The sequence below is a fragment of the Haliotis rufescens genome, unplaced genomic scaffold (assembly GCF_023055435.1).
Source record: "Haliotis rufescens isolate VD_foot unplaced genomic scaffold, xgHalRufe1.0.p SCAF_66, whole genome shotgun sequence".
In the NCBI taxonomy this organism is placed as follows: Eukaryota; Metazoa; Mollusca; class Gastropoda; order Lepetellida; family Haliotidae; genus Haliotis; species Haliotis rufescens.
In genome coordinates this window covers 2091319-2111237 of record NW_025964357.1, presented here as the reverse complement: position 1 = coordinate 2111237, position 19919 = coordinate 2091319, and the positions used below count along the sequence as shown (strand labels likewise).

Below are 19919 nucleotides of genomic sequence, written 5' to 3'. Positions count from 1 at the left end.
ATATTTTTCCATGTATGTGGCCTCACTTAAGTAGGAACGAATTATGTAAACTTTGTTTTTATCTAACTAATATCTCCATGTACATCGTATGTAAGTAATCTTGCAAGATTTTTACATCATAATAACCTCTTACTGGAGTTTCAACGTGTCATTCTCTGAATAATACCAATTTCTCAGCTCAAAGAATCTATGAAACAATCAGCTTTTCTTAAAAGAAAAGTAAAAGGCTCATCCTTTATCGTGGTTAATGAAGTGGAATGGAAGATGTAAAACTAGAAGTCCCTCCGTCGCGGAGAGATAACCTCTCGTCGAGATGAAAATATTAAATGCTTTCATTTTTTAATGCGCATGAAATTCGATAGCAGGGATTAATCGCAGTTGAAACGATAACCTTTACTGCCGTGGGAGCACGGTAGTGGGGCACCCGTAGTCCCAGGGGAAACACCCAGGATTTTCCATTGCGGACATAGAGACATTCCGATTGCTTTTAATGTCGGTGTTGATTATAGTTGGAGACGAGTAAAAGTCCACCATTTTGTCGGGGAAATATGAATATTAGTGTCAGATTGGGAGGAAGAATCTCACGGTTTTAATCGGTAGTTAAGGGTCTATTACTGCCTAGTGGTATCGCATCAAAACGCACATTAGCGCTTACACAAATCAATTGTTTGGGGCCGGGGCGTGTTGAAGCCACCCCTGGGTTTTGCTTGGTTTTCAGGGAGATGGGAAAGATTCAGAAACAATCAATTTGCTGCCAGAAATGTCGCATTCACGCGGCCTTCATAGCTTTTATCGTAGCAGTGATGATAGTGAAAATCTGTTTGAATTAGAATCAGGAAAACACGGCGAGATGACCGATGGAGAAACAAGCGCCGGTGTAGTGTTGCCATCAACTACATGTACATTGAAACCCAATAACTTGTTCGGTAAAACCACTATTAATATTATGCTTTGATCTTGATAAAACGAGTAAGTACTAGCCATAAAGAATGTTAAATGAAACATTAATATTGTGTAGATAGCATTGTACATGTAGGCTTGGTAGGATCCGTGAGACTGTTATGGTATATGGCCTGTGTTTAGTTTTGTCGCATGGAACATAAACTGCTCTCCGACACCCTCTACATTATTTAACAGTTGGAACTCCATACCGGTTTACAGACTGTCAATTGATAATGGATTGCAGTGTGAATATCAGTATCAATTCCTGAGAATCTTCACAATCCAATGTGTAGATTATCGCATCTTTAAAGACCGTAGGCATGCAAAACTATGACAGAACTAGGTAGATGATCATAAGAAATGTCCTGTGTGGTATGTGATGGAGATTACTTTCCTACCACGTGAGATATTTCTGTGTATTGTCAATTGATTCGGTTATATCGGTTTAATACTGATTGGAGCGACCTCATGCATAAAGACATCTAGCCTTTCTCGCCTATGTGTCGTGGCATTCAACCGCTTGCTCGAAGTGCGTCGGTCGGAGTTTAAAAAAATAATTCCCAGAAATAGGAGACAAATTTTGTTACATGTTGCCACGAGGTGTGCGTGCACTCGAGAACAGTGGTGGTGGGCCTGGCTAAGTCGTTGCGCGGTGCCTCTACGGTGAAGAATTAGTTGTAATTGCAGGCAGAACAAGCCTCGCGAACGCCCGTCACAAGTGTGGCGAGGTATCAATCACTCTCAGTGAAGGAGCGTATCACTATCAACATTTGCATTCTGATTTTCGCCTCGTGTATCTATGATGAAGACACAAGCACTTCTAAGGGAAGTTAAGACACAGAGTAATTTGTCATGGAGCGTCTCGGTTGTATGAAAATTCATGCCGTGCTTCCCCCCAGCAAACTGGCTCGCGATTGCAACTTCATCCCTCGGTGAGTCTAGCGGTAGAGAGTGCGAGAGGGCGAGAGGGCGGAGAGGAATTGGGTGCTGCGCTCTGTCTGTAGCATTATCTACATCAGCTGACTGGATGTACATTTCATACTCGTGACTGACAGCGCACGCGCTGGATTATAATACTTCTGCCTCACGTGCATTTTAACCTGCCTATACCGGACTCTCTACACTGCGGACACTGCTAAGTGGTCAGTCATCATGGACATGCTGTATTTTGGGGATGGAGTGACGTATACCTATCGGCCTACATACCCGCAACTTAACACACATTGCAAGTATGACTTCTCCTCGTCGTGTGCCTATCCTAATGTGGGACAGTCGTCAGACGGAGGGGGGTACTTCCCGTCCAACTTCCCCCCCTACCACTTTCAGCCCCAATCTCCCAGCTCTTGTGCAGGGTTTTTCCAGCGCAGGACAGGACGGATTAAAGGTAATAGGAGATTTCTTAAAACTTAAATTGACTTTATTTTCTCATCGTGTTATTAACCAACTTAGTATGTTTAGTCGCAAATACTGTCTTTCTGTGAAATCATCGAGATGTAAATAATGTGCACTCGGAAGTGTCTAACCCCGACCTCATGCAGAGAAACTACATCGATGAGGGGTTGTTTATATCAACAACATGGAAGACACTAGTCTCTGATGAGGCATCGAGGCAAGCACTGCATTGATAAGAGAACATTATATAGCAATTTCCCTTTTATTTAGGTCGTCAAATTAACCATCACTCGTCGATACATTGCAATTGTGTGACTTTAGTAAATGTGAATCTACCAAGGGGTGCCCTTGCTGTTGACCGGATGTTTCGTGTCAATGGCATGTCGATATCAGCACATGCATTAATTGTCAGATGTGTTTTGGCAACGTATTCATCCATGTCAAGAAATTGTGGATATTTTCCCTTCTCCTACAGTGAGAACATGCTTACAAACAAATCCATACTACCTTTGTATATATCGCTAGCAACACTGGATCGATCTCCTCTTAAAAGAAAACCACGGAAAAATAATTAGACAATTATCGAAGCGTGAGAAATGTCTTTATGGCGCACTTATACTGAAATATACATTTTCGACAGCTGACGGGTTCGGCAGGAATGGGTTCAATTTCAAAGGTTTAACATTTTGCAATTGATTTTTCAAGTTACAGATCATAAAACTCTGTTTATTATGGTTTTATTACTGATATTCTCTTTCCATAAAACTTTCATGATACGTCGGGGAAATGTTACACGTAGTTCTATAAATTTTTATGATTAAAGTTTGTACGGTGGAAATGTAACAGGCGATTAAAATTATCATAATTACACAATAATACCTATAACATGATGAGGCCATGAAGCTCCTTCAAACGGAGTGTGAAATACATTTATTACGTATGATATATTCTGTACTACAACGTTGTATAATTTATATATATATATATATATATATATATATATATATATATATATATATATATATATATATATATATATATATATCGTCTAAAGAAAACGTCTTCATAGAATGAGCTGTAATGGTTAACTTTAAACTGAAACACTAAGAACAAGTAGCAAAAAGACTGTAATTGGAAATATTACCAAAAGAATTCAACCCCATGTTGCACGCCAGCCTTGCACTGGCGGAATATGCTGTTGGGGGACGGTGCGCATTTCACTTGCTGCCTGTAGAGTTCAACTGCCACAAGATTGACGTGACTGTCAGCTGTACATGTCTTGTTGTTTTTCTTATGTAGATTTCAGCATAATCCCGATGCTCAGCTCTGACCCTAACGTCAATGGACAGTAAAGACAAGGTGCTCCTCTCCTAGTGCTATCAGTTTGCTTTTGTTCGTTCGTGACGCCGTCATTGCCGGTTGTCACATAGTCAGTTCTATTCCACATATAGGTAATATACACGGAATATATATATAATACATACGGGGCCGTGCTGAAATACCAAAACACGTTAGGAGTTAAAATCGTAATACAGTTCCTCTCTCGGTCGAATAAGAACATTTATATTTAATATGATATACATATTAAGGTGATATATATCAAAACAGATTTTAGATAATGTCTTAACATCAGGTATGGCAAAATAAGAACTTTTTTCAATAACTCGTTATTATTGAAGTGATCATGAAAAATGTTTTAATTATCTTGCAATTTTTGGCCAGTTTCATTCTCCGTTTCAATTCGTTTCAAGACCGCTTGATCAAATTTCCCTTATTATTCAGCAAAAGCTCGGATTGCCGGGAAGCAATCATAGTTCCTCTGTAATCGCACATCAAAACCGAAAGCATAATAAATGATCCTACCAGAGTCATTTGTGTTTTCGTGTTGCGAGAAGTGTCACACTTAATGTTGAACGAGGTTTTTTCTTGTTTTGCCAAACTTTGCTGAAATTGTTTCCGATCCTTGCACGAATTTATTGTAATCATCAGAGTCTAATAAAAGACGCGACCCTTTTATACAGTTACTATAAGGTTCCAAGTGGCAATTCCCCTGGGTGTGCGTCTTAGAGCCGGGAGGGAGGGGGAGAGGGGGTTGATGGATGTGTAGGCCGCCGAGCGAATCCTAACGGAAAATTGAATGAGAAAATCGGCCTTGTCTCCGGGGACAATATTTCTCAATTGTGGGACTTTATTTGAGGGAATCCTCTCTAATCCTCTAGATTCTCTGGATTCAGAACCTTATAAAATACTTGGTACATTACATTGGGGTTGTACGTAGGTGGTGATCATATGTTTACATCCCCGTGAGGATTTATTGATACAGGTTATACACACAATAATATGGCATGGAACTAAATATTACTTATTCACTGGATAGCCGTAACATCACTCCAACTTCTATCTTAAACTTGCTATCATCATGGTTTTCCCTGTAGTGAAACCATTGCATCAATCTGATTCTTATCTCAATGCAATTATTCAATATGCTTTCCAATACACAAATTTACTTGTACTACATTATATCAGTTTTTTATCACACATGTACATATTCTTAGAATATTACATGGTAATCAACATCTTGCTGACATTCCGTCAAGATGTCTTGAAAAAAACGAAATGAGTGAATGACAAGTTGCTGATTTGTAGTAGACCTCCCAAAAACTGAGTAAAAACATGGCTTAGTATCTATTTCTCCTACAAAGGGGGCGTGGCTACTTGGGCACGCAAGGCCACGCCTCCTTGAGTACCCGAACTCCTTGTATTTGAACTTGGTATTCATGCGCTTTGACCCATCTCCCACCCTCGTAGTGAAAAGACCCTGTTAAACGGGGCACTATCAGTCGCGTTTATCAAGAATCGGTTCAGGATCACCAATCCCGAAAACATTAAATTTGAAAAGAAACAAAATTTTCCTTGAGTCTTTTCTGTGGTTTCCGTTCGTGTTCGGGCAAAGCTTACTTCCGTTTGTAATTGCAAGGAGTAAATTGTTTTGAACTGGGTTTATCATCATCTAATGATTAATGTTGATTGTTAAACACAGTACATTAAATTTTACCGGTTTCTATATTTATACATATGTATGCAATTTGCAGTTCGTGTTTTTTTTCATCTTCAGTAATATGTGTTGTGGCATGTTACAATCAGTTTCCTGTTCGATTAAAAACACTTTTTACTGCTCACTGTCTGTATACGACTTTTGAGGGGAGGGGCTTAATATGGTACAATTATCGTAAATAAAATAATACTATTTCCGATCATATTTCATGTCTTTCGAAAGTGTTTCTTCCAGCTGCACGTTTATCGTTTACTCGCTACATGGAGCTGTTGTTGGTGTGGTTTGTCTATGTTTCGTTGTCACGTATATCAAAGCATAAACAAGATGCGCCGCAGCCCAGTTTTCGCGTGGGTGAAATCGACACCACGTGAAACTGACACCCCATGTTGGCGCACCGACAAGATTAATTCATTTCATCAGTGAACAGGCCGGGCATGAAATATACAAATTATCGTAAATTTCATAAAAATGAATTGAAATGTTTTTAGTTCCCAAACTAATGCCCAACAGCTGTGCGATCACTTCCTCTTGTAAATTGCGTGTCCGAAGAAATTTAAGTCGTTGTATAAAACAGCTTGGTTTCATTTAAGGACATTATTGGATATGCACCTCGGCGGGGCAAATAGCCTACCTTTGGAAATACACATCTATGTTATTGTATAGCTATGGATTTTTATAATGACGTATGATCCCTTTAAAATAATATGACTATTGGAGCAGATTATGTTGTCCTTAAATTTGAGGGATGACATCTTTGTTTTGAAACCTGCTTGTGTGAAAAGAGGTGTTATTATTTGTTTGTTTTACCACGTATGATGTTGTGTCCGCCACATGGTCGTTCAATGACATCCCTCGCGGGGATATTGCGTTAGGACCTTTATCTTATCATCATGACACATTAGTAATATTCAAATGGGTTCATCAAATGTTATTACATGATTTTTCATCTCTTATAGTAGATTCAGGGTTTTTTTTCATTCCCACATCCCATTTTGATTTTCAGAATAAATCAGTATCCTTCAGTAATGTAATAACGTCTGATATGAAGGATGGATATTTGGTAACGAGTTCTAACAATATGCAAATGGTCATCGGGTCCGGTTAAATTCAACAATATAATAGTTCAACATTCAAGCAAATTTCGTTAAAGATAATTATAATTATAAACTGCTCATGTTAGATTTATAAGAATAAAATAGTGGCATCTCCGCACAGTATATGCAGGTAGAAAGATAACTCACATATCGAGTCCGAGCATTTAACAACTATAAACAAGGACACTAAACTACAATCGATTTCAACTTACGGAGCAATCTATCCATGATATTAAAGGTAATTACGGCGCCATAAATAAAATATTATTTCCTTGATAGAATTAAGTTATTCATTTTTTACTGCTGTGTAATTTGTCTGCCTGTTTTATTATGTTCGATATAAATGGCGGATCAGCCAAAGATGACGTGTCACCTTCTAGATCTCAGCTGATCATGGAAGGATGGTGTTTCAATCAGAAACGACAAGACGTTTGTGAGATATTCGTTTCAACAGATAGCATGCTGTCGATAAGCTGATAGCAACACATTAGCCTAAATGATTAAATTTGCTGGCTATCATTGGGAAAATTTAGATCTTGTCGTCTTCTTATCAAGTTAAGAGAACAACTCACAAACGAATTCATTTCCAAAACATTTTTGTCATTCGCTATGATATTCGTTAACCAAATCATACGCACAAATGATAAACATTTTTTAATTGTAATATAATTAAGGAATTTAAGTGGCACTGTGTAACGTCTTCGATAACGTGAATGAAATTATGCATGCTATGGATACGTGTAAATGCAGTGATGGTACATTTCATCGGGCTAGCTTCTCATGAATTAATATGTACGTCATATGTAAATCTTGGCTATTGACATGTACACTTGTCAATTTCCTAGTGAAATACACGTTCCTAATGTATGCGTCCTGGGTCCTTCTCAGCCACCTTGCCAATCTCATTTACATTTCTCACGAAGCTTCGCGTATCAAAGTACCTGATTATCGTATATAGCATGTAATGCACGTGCGTGCATGCATTAAGATAGACTGATGTACATTACGGTGACATCTGATATGGACGAATTGTACGACTGACAGAAACGTATTCGCGATAGACTGATCAGTGCTTCATTAGAGAAATGTCAGGGCAGGTTATATTTCGTCCATCCTGGTGCATAGCGTGATTACAGTTCCAATATATAGTCAGTTGTTGTCCACTGTTTACTGGGTGTTAATGCAGTTGGTATCGATGGTCAGTAACAGTGCTTGTGTATTTATGATGTATGTTTGTTCTTTCGATCAATTATTATATGATTTAAAAGAAACGGTAATAGTTGCAGAAATTGAACGAAGTGAACACACATGTATTATTTGGCTGAAGTGAACACATGCGTTGCTTGACTGAAGTGAACACACATGTATTGTTTGACTGAAGTGAACACATGCGTTGTTTGACTGAAGTGTATACATGCGTTGTTTGACTGAAGTGTACACATGCGTTGTTTGACTGAAGTGTACACATGCGTTGTTTGACTGAAGTGTAAACATGTATTGATTGACTGAAGTGAACACACATGTATTGTTTTACAGAAGGGGATATATTTTGTAATTTAAACCGACAATGATATAACTGCGTGCAATGAAATCGTATTTGGAGTTGTTGGCCATTGTATCGGATTACGCTGAATAATTAACACGGAGTTATCCTGCCTTTAATCTGTTGTCATTAGTGGCCGAGTTTTACAACGATAATTGCACAATTGTTTGTGCTCAAGGTAGATCTATGAACACCAGTGCATCTCATGCTTTTCTGATTGACATCGACAATACTGATGCTTCATCGCAATAACTTCAATGCAATAATGCAGTCATCACGCGCGCCCGTAGATATATAGCCAGCACATTCTACCGTCATTTACATTTATTTACATACTATTTTTCGTATCCTTTTACCCTTATCGGAATAAATGTAAATATATTTTCAAGCACACCGATAGCCTGTGTATTTGATATTCAATCTAAGTAACGCTCTGAAAACTATTATTATTATTTTTATTTTTATTCTCAGAAACATCGTTTTTGCACAGCTTAATTAGAAAGGTGTTATTCAAAATGATGGGATTAAAAGTATAAACGTAAAAAAATCATTATTACACAGTCATACACAACAAAGCCATTCAGTAAATCCTATACTGAAGGGAACTGATATTAAATAGAGGATGTTCTCTGTCATCAGTGTAGAATCGATGTCATATTTTGACCAAAATGTAATGAAATGGCTCACGGTACGGAATTTCATTTCGTGTTGATACTTTCAGAATATGAGTTAAAAGCAGAAACTGACTGAATAAATCCACGTAATATTAACACTCACTGGGAATCGGGTGCCGATCGTTTGTGCGTTCAGCAGGATAGTGTTGGTGAATTTGTTGCTGCTATAGATCACTCTAAGCCTGACACAGGCCCTTCAGACTTCGCAACGAACCTTTTCAAAAATGAAACAAGTTTTGTATCCTCCGACTTTGTAATGTGAGCGACACTTCCCTAAAATCTTGCCCAAGCCATGCGAACCCTGTTCTTGCCGCCCCTCGCACCAGGGGAGAGAAATATTTCAATTTTAATGAATATTCACCACCGGCCTTTCACCCTTTATGGAGAGTGTTAGAGAGGGGGGCAAAGGACCTAGACTGAGCGACTACGCTCTACTGACAATATCTATTGTAGCTACATGTAATTTACTCCCTCCGCATTGTTACCTCTTCTAAACGCAGGGGATATTGCAAGAGGGGGGTACCGGCGTCTTTCTTCTCCCCCTTCCGAATACGGACCCATAGCCACCGATTCTGATCCTCTCTACCTCCTCTTTTCTTCACATTCAATTTCCGTCCTCCTACTCCCGGTGATTGTATGAGTTTGAAATTGACGATCATGCATTACCATATAGATAACTCAAGCATCTTGCCTTCAATGGGCGGCTTCTTTCATATGATGCGGATTTCAAGTAGGGATTTCGCTCGAAATGAAAATGACATTGCCTATGCAACTCGACGAGCACTAGGGGTACATGTTTGTTTAGCTTGAGATGATCACGGATGTCATCAAGCTATTTTATTTCTGCGTTGAATGCATGGGTATTCCATCCGCTAATAATGGATAAATCATAAATTTGAAAAGAGTCCCAAATATCAAATAATGTCCCTATTTATCACCACGCGTCATGTGTAGACGCCAATGATATTCTGATGCTGATTCATTGTTGAAATTGACAAGACTTTACATTTCATTTCGGCGTTGGTATATTTAAATATCTATGCTGCAGTCGTGACTCATGCGATGCTTCATAGAAACAGTTACACTCAACACCCCTACTGTAGACAATAACGCTGAAAAAATGTTTATAAAGGCAGAAACATGTCGCTCCCACAGATGTTACGTATAGCTAAACACTGGTAAAACCTACAATCATTTCCCTATACGAACCATTCAAAACTGAGGCTTTTGCAAATAGCCTCGAGTAACAGATTGCCAATCAGCCGGGACCTAATCAGCAGTGGTATCTGTGCAGTTGTTCACGAGCTGTCGCACCCTAATAATGACAATGACGACTTAAAGAGTCTTTTTCTCTTTCTAATTCTACCTGTTTACTTATTACAACAGAATGTGATCAAACAGATGAATACAAGACGGGGCTTAATCTGTGGAAGCCTCGTGGCCAGGCTATTATCCCCTGTTAATTCGTGTAGTTGTTTGTGCCCAGTCTTGTTCCTTGCTCCTTGAGTGACAAGTGTTTGTCATCTTAACATCTCAGTATCGGCGCCACAATGGGATGAGATGGCTAGAGTCAACAAATCTTTTCAATAGCAACATCTTGCGTCAGGTTTAGCACCAACGGATAGGAAGATTAGCTTTTAAGGCGAACAAATTGATGATAACAATACACGCGCCAAGCTCGTTCCACTTCAAGCTTTTTCTAGGGGATACGTTTCCGCATAAGTAGAAACAATCGGAAATATTAGTTGGTTTTAATGAAATAAGAATGATGCATTTCACTGTCTTACTATTGTCTAACACCTTTATTAAATCATCCCTTTTATAATCTTGGCCACAATTGTCAAAATTTAGATTGTCAATTGCTTTTGTGGCTGGAGAGGATATTGTGCGTTGGTGTTGTAGGGGATTACAGCCATACACAAGCCCGAGGCGCGCACCGCGTCCAGCATTTAGGAAATTAATGTGTCATCTCTTGATAAATGAAATGGAAAACACTGGTACGATTTGAAATTGACGTCTTGTCGTGTTCATATTTGTGTGTACATTTCAGCGGCGTATGGCGATATGAAGACTCACTTTAACAAATCGCTCATATGGGATATCTCTGAGTATTGTCTGGCAGCCCGCATGGCCGTGTTCAAGTGGGAAGCGTTTTATTTCTTGCACCACCTTTTTCTTTGGTTAAATCATTCAATTTTACGTCTGATGAACAAGTTTGTGAGCTTCTGCAGCGGCAACCTGGATGTCGGTCTGGTGCATTTCGCCATACGCCCAACCCTCTACATCTGGCGGACAATTTGTAGAAAAAAACATTCATACAATTCTTCTCAAGTATAAATCATGTGGCTAAACCACTTCCATTAATCATTGTGAATTAAATGCAAGCTGATTCTTCTTCACGACATTTCTAGTTAACGAAGACACTTGTCCAGCTGAACACCTTTATAATGATACTACACTGGTGATTTAATATTAAAAAAACGTCTAATTGATGGCTTTTTTATATGTGGTTTTAATATATTTATGTAAGAATATCCGGCTTCAAATAGATAAAACATGTATGATGTTTGGTAAATAGGTCTTTCTCAGATCCATTGAAATGAGAATCATTTTTTAAAGTTTCTCAAGTGCTTATATCAGTTTTGCCTGCAATGAACTACAATAACGAGTTGTATAAATGGTGTCAATACAGGTCTTATCGTTGCTCGCCAGTTTTCCCGTTTACAAGCTCCGTAAGTTTTCAATGCAAACGAAAATTAGCTTGGAATGAACGCATGAGATGGAGAGAAAATCCAGTGATCCAACTCAGCAAGCACACCATTGATATAACTTGCAGCGACACTCGACTGGGAGACATTGTCAACTTCCCATAAAGACGTCAAAACTGTCATAAACACATTGCCAAATATAACAACCACTCGTTGTTTGTTCTCAAACCTTTGCTTAACAAGGGAGGCAGGAAGCACGCCGATTGGAGCATGATTGACAGCTACGATCGTCACGTGACTGCCATATATGACGCGGTGGGCGGATCGAGGGTCCGTACGAGCACAAATAAATTACACGCAAGACCTGAAACGGGAGGGACCCGAGTAATCGATCATTGAACAGATAAGCAATCAGTTGATAAATCGCCCGCTTGTCATTGAATTTGTGTCATCTATCGCCAAACCGTAGAAATATTTTATGATGTGCATGAGTGAAGTATTTTCGCCTGGCAGTTAGAGGGTGACACTTGACTGTAAGTAAAAGTGAGACTCGACTCGACCATCCGAGCAGATACACCTGACAAGCCTCATCACCCGCGCCCGGATCAGCAACCCGGAAATACACGGATGCACGGGCAGACCTACAGAAACATGGACCTCGCTGCCGCTGCCGCGTACCGGTATCACCACCCTAATCCTAATTTAAACATGATGGATTTTTATCACCAATGCAAAAGTAAGTCCGTTTCAACTTTTTCACACGCGTAACTGAAACCTGTCAGTCTTGCGTAATCCCGCCCGGTTCTACATATCACTGTAATGTACATGATGTAGATTTTCCCCGTGAGACCGAGCTATTGGTCAGGGTCTGGTTATGTTGTCATGGAATCGCGTGATTCCAAGCGGAGCATGCTTGTCATTCATGACTACAGACTGGTGAAATGAACACTTCCAAACAGAAATCTCTTTCAAAGTTGATCGACATTGTAGTACTTGTGTAAATTGCATTACAGAGGGCCATGGTCCGCTACGATACACTCGAACCCCTGCGTTACTGTGTTCAATGAATGGTAGAGTCAATTCGATTAGCGGCATAGTTGGTTTCACGTTTTGATAATTGTATGGAATGTAGTAACTTGATTCGAGGTGTCCAAGCTCCTTGATCCGTAGTTTGTGTCTTTATTTACTTGCTAAATCAACCAGCACAGATCTCATGTCTATCAAAGGTATTTTAGCATACCACTCGCCGCTGTCTGTCGATTTCACGTTTATTACAAATAGAATCTGATTGCGGTTCCACCAGCTTTCGTTAGCCAATACACGCTTTCACTGGCACAGAATTTAAATGTCAGTATCCGATATGTATCAAAGCAAGAAATGACAAGTATTCGTGAAATATAAACCCTTCTCAGCCGCGATAGATGGTTTAGGGTTCCCGTATAACAGGGTACGTAAATCAGTTCTCACTGTACACCGCAGGTGATAGAACTGGTGTAGAAGTTATCTGTCGCCTTTACACAACGGTGCAATGTACACGTCTTGTTCATTGCACTGGAATTCACACGGGCATTTGTTTTAGTAATAAAAAACATTGTTTTACCGGGAAAAAAACGGCGGAAATATCGGCATTAAAGCAGAACCTGCTCGCGATTTCGCCTAGGTGAATTCTTTCACCGTCAATTTCTTCCACCACGTCTTGTTTCATGGCTCACGGCTTCGTTTTAAAAGCACTGGCCCCTTGACAGAGGTGTTGAGTTTCATGTCGATATCCCCCCCCCCCCCCCCGTCAAGCGTGACGTGCTTCTCCCCATCTACGTTATACGACAACACTTGTAGCACGGTAAAGGGTAAACCTTGCTGTTTTCTATTTATTCAATATATGCCATAGTATGGATATTTCGCCCTTGTCCCTTTCTCTCATGATTGACAACGCAAATACACTTGAACTATCAATATCCGTGTTTATTTACACGTCCGATCAATTTCACTGTCCTTCTCGTGATTATCCCATGCCCTGATGATATTGACAAGTCAGTGGGCTCGAGCTGTCCGTTTTGTTCTCTACTATCAATTTTCCGCACATAATTGTCACTGTTACTTGCGCGAGACGTAGGTCTCGTCATTCACACATGCTCAAATATCAATATCAATTTTTCACGAAGTCGTAATACCGAGGTATTAATACCGGAGACGTCCACAGAGACCCCGAGAAAACAATTCAGCATGCCTGTCCCATTCCGGAAAACAATAGTCATGACAATTACCCGAGTTGGAATATAACAATTTGTCGTGATAATATTATCACTTTCATCAAAACAATAGTTTTGTTCTGAAATGTCTGGTCAATTATCCTCTAAAATCAACGGTTTCTGTGTGATGATATTCGTGATTGGCAATAGTATCAATATTCTGTATAAATACCATTTTGTGTCATATCTGAGAAATACTATCCATATTAACGGGCGAAAGTCCGTTGGTATGAAATATGTATCTGGAGGAGAGGTTTAATCCTTGGCTTACGTGCCAAGTGGCAGTTTTAAGTCAATATATCCATGGCAGGTCGCCCCCCACCCCCAGTAGCGTTCAGGAGCAGGCCTACCCCCCGAGAGGGAAGGGAAACAGATATATCACTTGAGGCGGACCGAGCAGAAAATAAACGATTTGAGGGAAGGTAACAGCAACCAATCGCTGAATGAGCCTCGCTGACAGGCAGAACCAAGGGCCGAGTCGCAACCCGAGAAATGCCTGCCTTTCAAAGTGGTGCTCGTTTCATCTGATCAGGCGAACAGCTCGCGGTTTGTTTATAGCTAATTAACTTATCGTAGGATCAGGTCCACGTGAGCGGGCTCCTTGTCCCACCCGCATATTCCAATCCAAGACTTGCTGTTTTACTCTGGAGATTGTTTCAAGCTTGGACGGGCCTATAGTAGCAGCGTCGGACATTGTTGACATTAGTCAACCTGTGCACCCCTCACTATACACTTTACTGTTTCACCGTCACCGGTACCCTCGTAATCTTTTGTGCAACGGATATTATTTTGTTGAGTGGACTTAGAAGCCCGGTCCCTCCCACCCCGTCAGTGCGTTACTTGCTGACTTGGGTGACGGTGGTGTTTGGCCTACGGACTGGACTTCTCGTGTTGATGACTCGTGTGCCTATCTAGTCATAGTGTCCGTCCGTTGTCAATTAAAATGTTTTGGGAGCAGGACACCATGCACCACCCTTCATGGGGATCGTTTCACCCATCGTTTGCCTTCAGGCCTCCTCAGACTTTTGATCCATATCAAGGTAAATATTTATTGTTGGTTGTCATCATTGTCAGAGTATTGGCATATGCACAGTGACAGCATCGGTGTCTATTTCATCCTGAAATGAACATATCGTATTAGATGATATAGATTGGAACGCACGACTTTGCGGAAATAGCTGAGGACAACAATTTTTATTTTTTATTTTAGTAACTTGTATTGGAATACTGCATTTTCATGGGGAAAAAATATTTATATTTTTGAGAGATGTACTTCGCTTAAAATAAATGCGAAATATCCGGGGAAAGGGGTAAATTTTAACGTTAAAGTACCTTTCGGTTCTATTGGATGCTTAGATTTCATGAGATTCAGTCTTTGATAATTATTTTGTAAATTTCGTATGAAATAAATACTTTTTCCGCCCGGTGATACCTGATAAGTGAAATGTTGTAGTATGTATGTACTATGTTAGCGTTTCTATTATAATTTAGGAATAAATGTCAATACAACGAAACAATTAATTTATCCATTCTTATAAACAGGACGTAATTTGCTAGTTGTCTAAAGTATGGGTCAATATATAGCAAATATAAACTAGGACCGATTACTCTTTCTGATTTTCACGGTTTTTTAAAACAAAATTAATATTCAGATGCCCTAATCATTGAACGATGTTCCTAGAATGTTCAACCAAAAGTAAAACCTCCAATCCGCATTACATAAGATTTATTGTCGTTTACTTTTCCAGCATTTGAGAAAATGTTCCCCGTCCTAAATCGTCTATAAATGGGATAATTATTTTATGTCAGAATATTTATTTTGCTATGTCATTGTGTCTTTGCGTAATCCTTTGAAAACAAATTTGTATAGGACACAAATATTTTGGCAATGTTTACAACCTATTTCGCCTAAGGGGAGTTTAGCTGCGAGTAAGTAAGTCATTTTCCCTCTAATGTTAAGATGATAGGCTTTTATTTTGGGCGCGATGTCTGAATGATGTATATTCCAGCCCCGGCTCTCATTATTTTTGTGTTAAGCCAGTTTTTAAAGGACTCGTCGCCCTTCTAGCTTGCTGCTATTTCAGCGGTATAACAAAAGGGCTCTTAAACCCCGGTCGGTTTAAAACCGCGAAGACGGTGATGCTTCACACACCTGAAGAGGATAGTCAGCGATAGGGAGTTAAATAGCTGGATCTGGTTCGTGTTGAATTGGAGGAATTCCTCCCCCGTCCTTGTAAAGTCATTTTCCTCAATACAACCGTCGCCGACACCAGCTTGACTCGACAGTTTTACAATCGGCGGCAATAACATTATGTTAGCATCTGACATACGTTAATTGCACAATCATAAGCAGTCGCTCCTCTGTAGAATACAAACTGATTTCCATTTGATTAGTTTGTGTATTACATTCTTACATCAGGCGTCCTTATATATTGTAATGGATATTCCTAAACTATAACATTTAGCTAGATTGTACTGACATACTAACAATTGGTTTCTTTAGTGTACAAAATAAGTATTCGATTTAACAAAATTATTTTCAATTTTCCTTTCAACCATTGGTTATGTAAATCACATCGGGTTGTGTATAGATATATCATTTTCCGATGATAAACGGTAGATATAACAACGATACCGCTATATTCCCACATGTATTTTTAATCGGACGTATATCGATATAATCTTAATATTTATATACTGGCCTGATGTATCTTTAATGACACCGAACACCACTTAGCAGCGCATACAAAATACATTTACTGGAGAAATCCATTTAGAACGACAACCACCACCGTTTTTATTTCTGTCTATAAATTATATTTATCTGTCTTTCGATTGCGTCGAAATAGTACAATGGAAATTGAATATACAGTTACTTTTTTCAATACTAGCATGTCATTGCAATATTAAATAAAATTATTTCAACGTTAAAGAATACCTCCACTGCCAGCGATTTATTATACCACAATAAATACATTCATACACCTGTGTACGTTTTCCGTGCTTACTTTCTTGTTTTAGGTCGATTACAAATCGGATATCGGGGTGTTTTCTTCTCGAAGAAAAACAGACAGTCTCAATTTGTGTTGGATATGTTTTTGCATTTTGCTAAATAATTATTTCTTTTCATTTCAGGCCACGGCGGAGTGAATCAGTTAGGAGGAGTGTTTGTCAATGGAAGACCGCTACCCGATGTAGTTCGTACCCGGATCGTGGACCTCGCCCATCAGGGTGTACGTCCATGCGATATTTCCAGACAACTTCGTGTATCTCACGGCTGTGTCAGCAAAATCCTCGGCAGGTACGTGACGCCACCGTCTACTCCACCATCTACGTCTACTACAGCATTGCTAGCCCGCAGTGCCCCTTTCTCGTAAGGCTAACTTTATCTAACTGTGTGGCTTATGTTTCAACACAATCAATATCTCCCTTCTCAAGCTAAGAAAGTCTTTCCACCGACTGGTATCCTCGTCCGTTAACACGGTTCATGTACCTTAATCAGTTGTCTAAATTTGTGTATTATTTCAAAGATATGAGTCTCTTCTATCAACCTAAATGAATCTAACAAGCATTTCTTTTTGTGAAATTGATGCCAATTTGAACTTTTGTTAAATAGTATTTTGCTTTCTAAATTGTTTGACATTGTCAACAAAAGTTTGGCAGTTATTAAACTCATACACTTGTGCATGTAAACATATTTCGAAGGAAGACTTTTGGTAAAGTCAAACATATAACACAGTTACACGCATTTTTAATTTCTCTTCTGTGTGACACCTTTTATTTATTTTCCTGTTTTGTCTGCCCGAATGTTTATCGTGATCCACCATCTTTATTGTGATGTACTTTGACACAACCCTTGTGACATCTCTGTGTTTAAATGCTTTCAAATTATAGGTAAATCGGAGGTGTATTGAAAATTAAACATTATGTTCAATAAACACTGACATGAATTTAATTCATACGTACCTATAAAATAGATGAAAAAGTTTGAGCGACACTATAATATTGAATACACATTGTTAAATGTTGGTAGCCCGGGTTGTGTGTAAAATGCCACGGCCCTACTGAAGGCATCTCACACACAGCTAATAACGATCTCTGAACGTGATTCTCAAGTGTCATCGAATTGTCCTACATGACACACTATAAAGGAATGGCATCTACATTGCCTCTGAGCCACGTGACAGATAGGATCCTTTGTTGGGTACAGTATGTTTCACATAATTGTTTGTACCTGGCAAATTATATTCTGTTTGGGTCCCTCAACGACGCTACGATCGTTCCCGTCCTTCGTGTTGTAGCCTATTTGTCCAGAAAACTATTTGTTATCTCTTTACAAAATCCATGTGTACATTCATCAAGTGGCGTAGCAATTTAAATAACTGAGCTAGATATTCCTTGTGTATTTCCTAAACCATTTGTGTCAGATGTAAACTATTTGTGAAATGTTATAGGTTCAATCATCAAAGTGCCTACATAAAGATAATCTTACACTCTTGACTATTACTGTTATGGATTTGGGAATTGGTATCTGTATGAGGTAAGATTGACGAATATCAAGCGACCAGATTATGTAAGCGCTTGTACATCATAATTAGAATATTGAATACAAGACTTTTAACATAATTCTCGTTCATATTTATCGGTCGAATGTTTACTAAATCTGGTTAAATATTCACATCGTTCCGCGGTAGAGTTTGACTTGAAGGAAGGAACCAGATTGTCTTGTAACTGAAGGGTCTCGTTCTCCCGTCGACCAGTAGAAGGACTAACATAACACTTTGTTACACACGCCCAAAGATTGGCCAACAATACAAAATTGCTTCGATAAGGATCTTCAATTCTCTCCCAAATGTACCCGTACTCCCCAATTCCCCGCAGTCGTGTGTTCAAGTAGTTTTTAACCATTGTTGAAACAGGCGTGCCCGTCTCCGTCCAAACTCCACCCTTCCTAACCACCGTCATTGTCTCACTAGATTCTCCATATTTCTCTCTGGTGCTCAAGGCTACAGCAATCTCTCTTCCACATCGCGCCCTGACATCAGGGTGACAGAGATTGCTGCAGGAAAACAGTATTTTACTGGCTCTCCATTGAGCACTAATAGTGCAGTTGGTTATTAAAGAGCTGTGGATTAATACACGTTATTGTCACATCAAACTCTGCTGCTCTCTGGTAGAGATGGACGCCGATTTAAGGGGGTGAAACCACATGAAACATTATCTTTCATCCATGTTCTAGGAAGGGGGGGGGGGGGGGGGATTAAAAATAGTTGTAGGCTATTTTATGCAGAGCTTTGTGGGGAAAACAGCTTCCGTGTAATCAGAAACATAATGCACAGGTTCATGCGTTCTGTCGTAGAAAAAACAACGAGGAAAATGTGTTATTTCCCGTGAATATGGCTTCAATTTCGTTATTCACTTCAAAGGATAAGAAACTTATTTTGATGGGTTTATATTGATAAATGACCGTCACATTGATAATAAACTGCGCATGGTGACAAAGTAACCGGTTTGAGTTTACACAATTAAAGCTACAAAGGCAGCAGAACAGTTTTTATTCCCAAGAAAAGTTCTATTAAACTTGGTGTCATGTTTAAATTAACACATTAGTCTCGTTAAATGGCTACCTTAATGCTCTAGATTATTTGTGAATTTCGAATCGTTTTATTTTCGGCCCAAGGCAGTCTGTAGTCTATGACATACGGGTCTTGATGTCAGCTGCATCAATGTTAACACTTCATTTAACAAAATCACAGCAATTAAAGTAATTCCTCTTTTTCGTTTTGTTGTTGCACAACCATGCGACACAGACAAGACTTGTTGGTGTTATATCACAAACCGTGAAGCATTCAGGATCACGATCAGGGCACCTTGATGTGTTGTGAAGGTTCTCGAACTAGCCAACACCTTGGGGCCTGTGCACTTTATGACTGTTAGTGTTAAAGACACAGAGAAACAGATGGACACAACAATCACCTTAATCAAAGCTAATGACATGAAAGAGACGTTAACGTTCACCCTGTACCTGTGCTTGAATTTATTGGAATTAGCTCCGGTGGGGTTTTGGAGGTTGCAATGTACATGCGATTAGCATAAAGGCGCTTCAAACACATTTCACAGACATTGAACAAGTTTCAAATGAGGAGAAATTACCCGAAATCGCTTTCAAATTGCCCGTGCTGGACTATCGGCCTGTTTCCAAGCCTGTGTTGTGTGTTGGCAGCCGGTCGGACCGTCACCCGAGCATTGAAGGCGGGCTTCG

At 39.4% G+C, this 19919-nt stretch overlaps 1 protein-coding gene across 15 annotated transcripts in view; it reads left to right on the top strand.

The window, feature by feature from the left end:
* LOC124113711 (paired box protein Pax-2a-like) overlaps positions 1-19919 on the top strand; it is a 95987-nt gene that overhangs the window by 42121 nt on the left and 33947 nt on the right. For 9 of the 15 annotated variants that reach the window (XM_048387123.1, XM_048387120.1, XM_048387119.1 and 6 more), the window contains one exon: positions 16793-17030. In XM_048387123.1, the coding sequence (XP_048243080.1) occupies positions 16793-17030 (238 nt within the window). Of the gene's footprint in view, positions 1-1906; positions 2327-11799; positions 12145-14175; positions 14698-16792; positions 17031-19919 lie in introns of those variants that run through there. The other 6 variants (XM_048387122.1, XM_046474213.2, XM_046474201.2 and 3 more) reach the window with 5 other exon arrangements.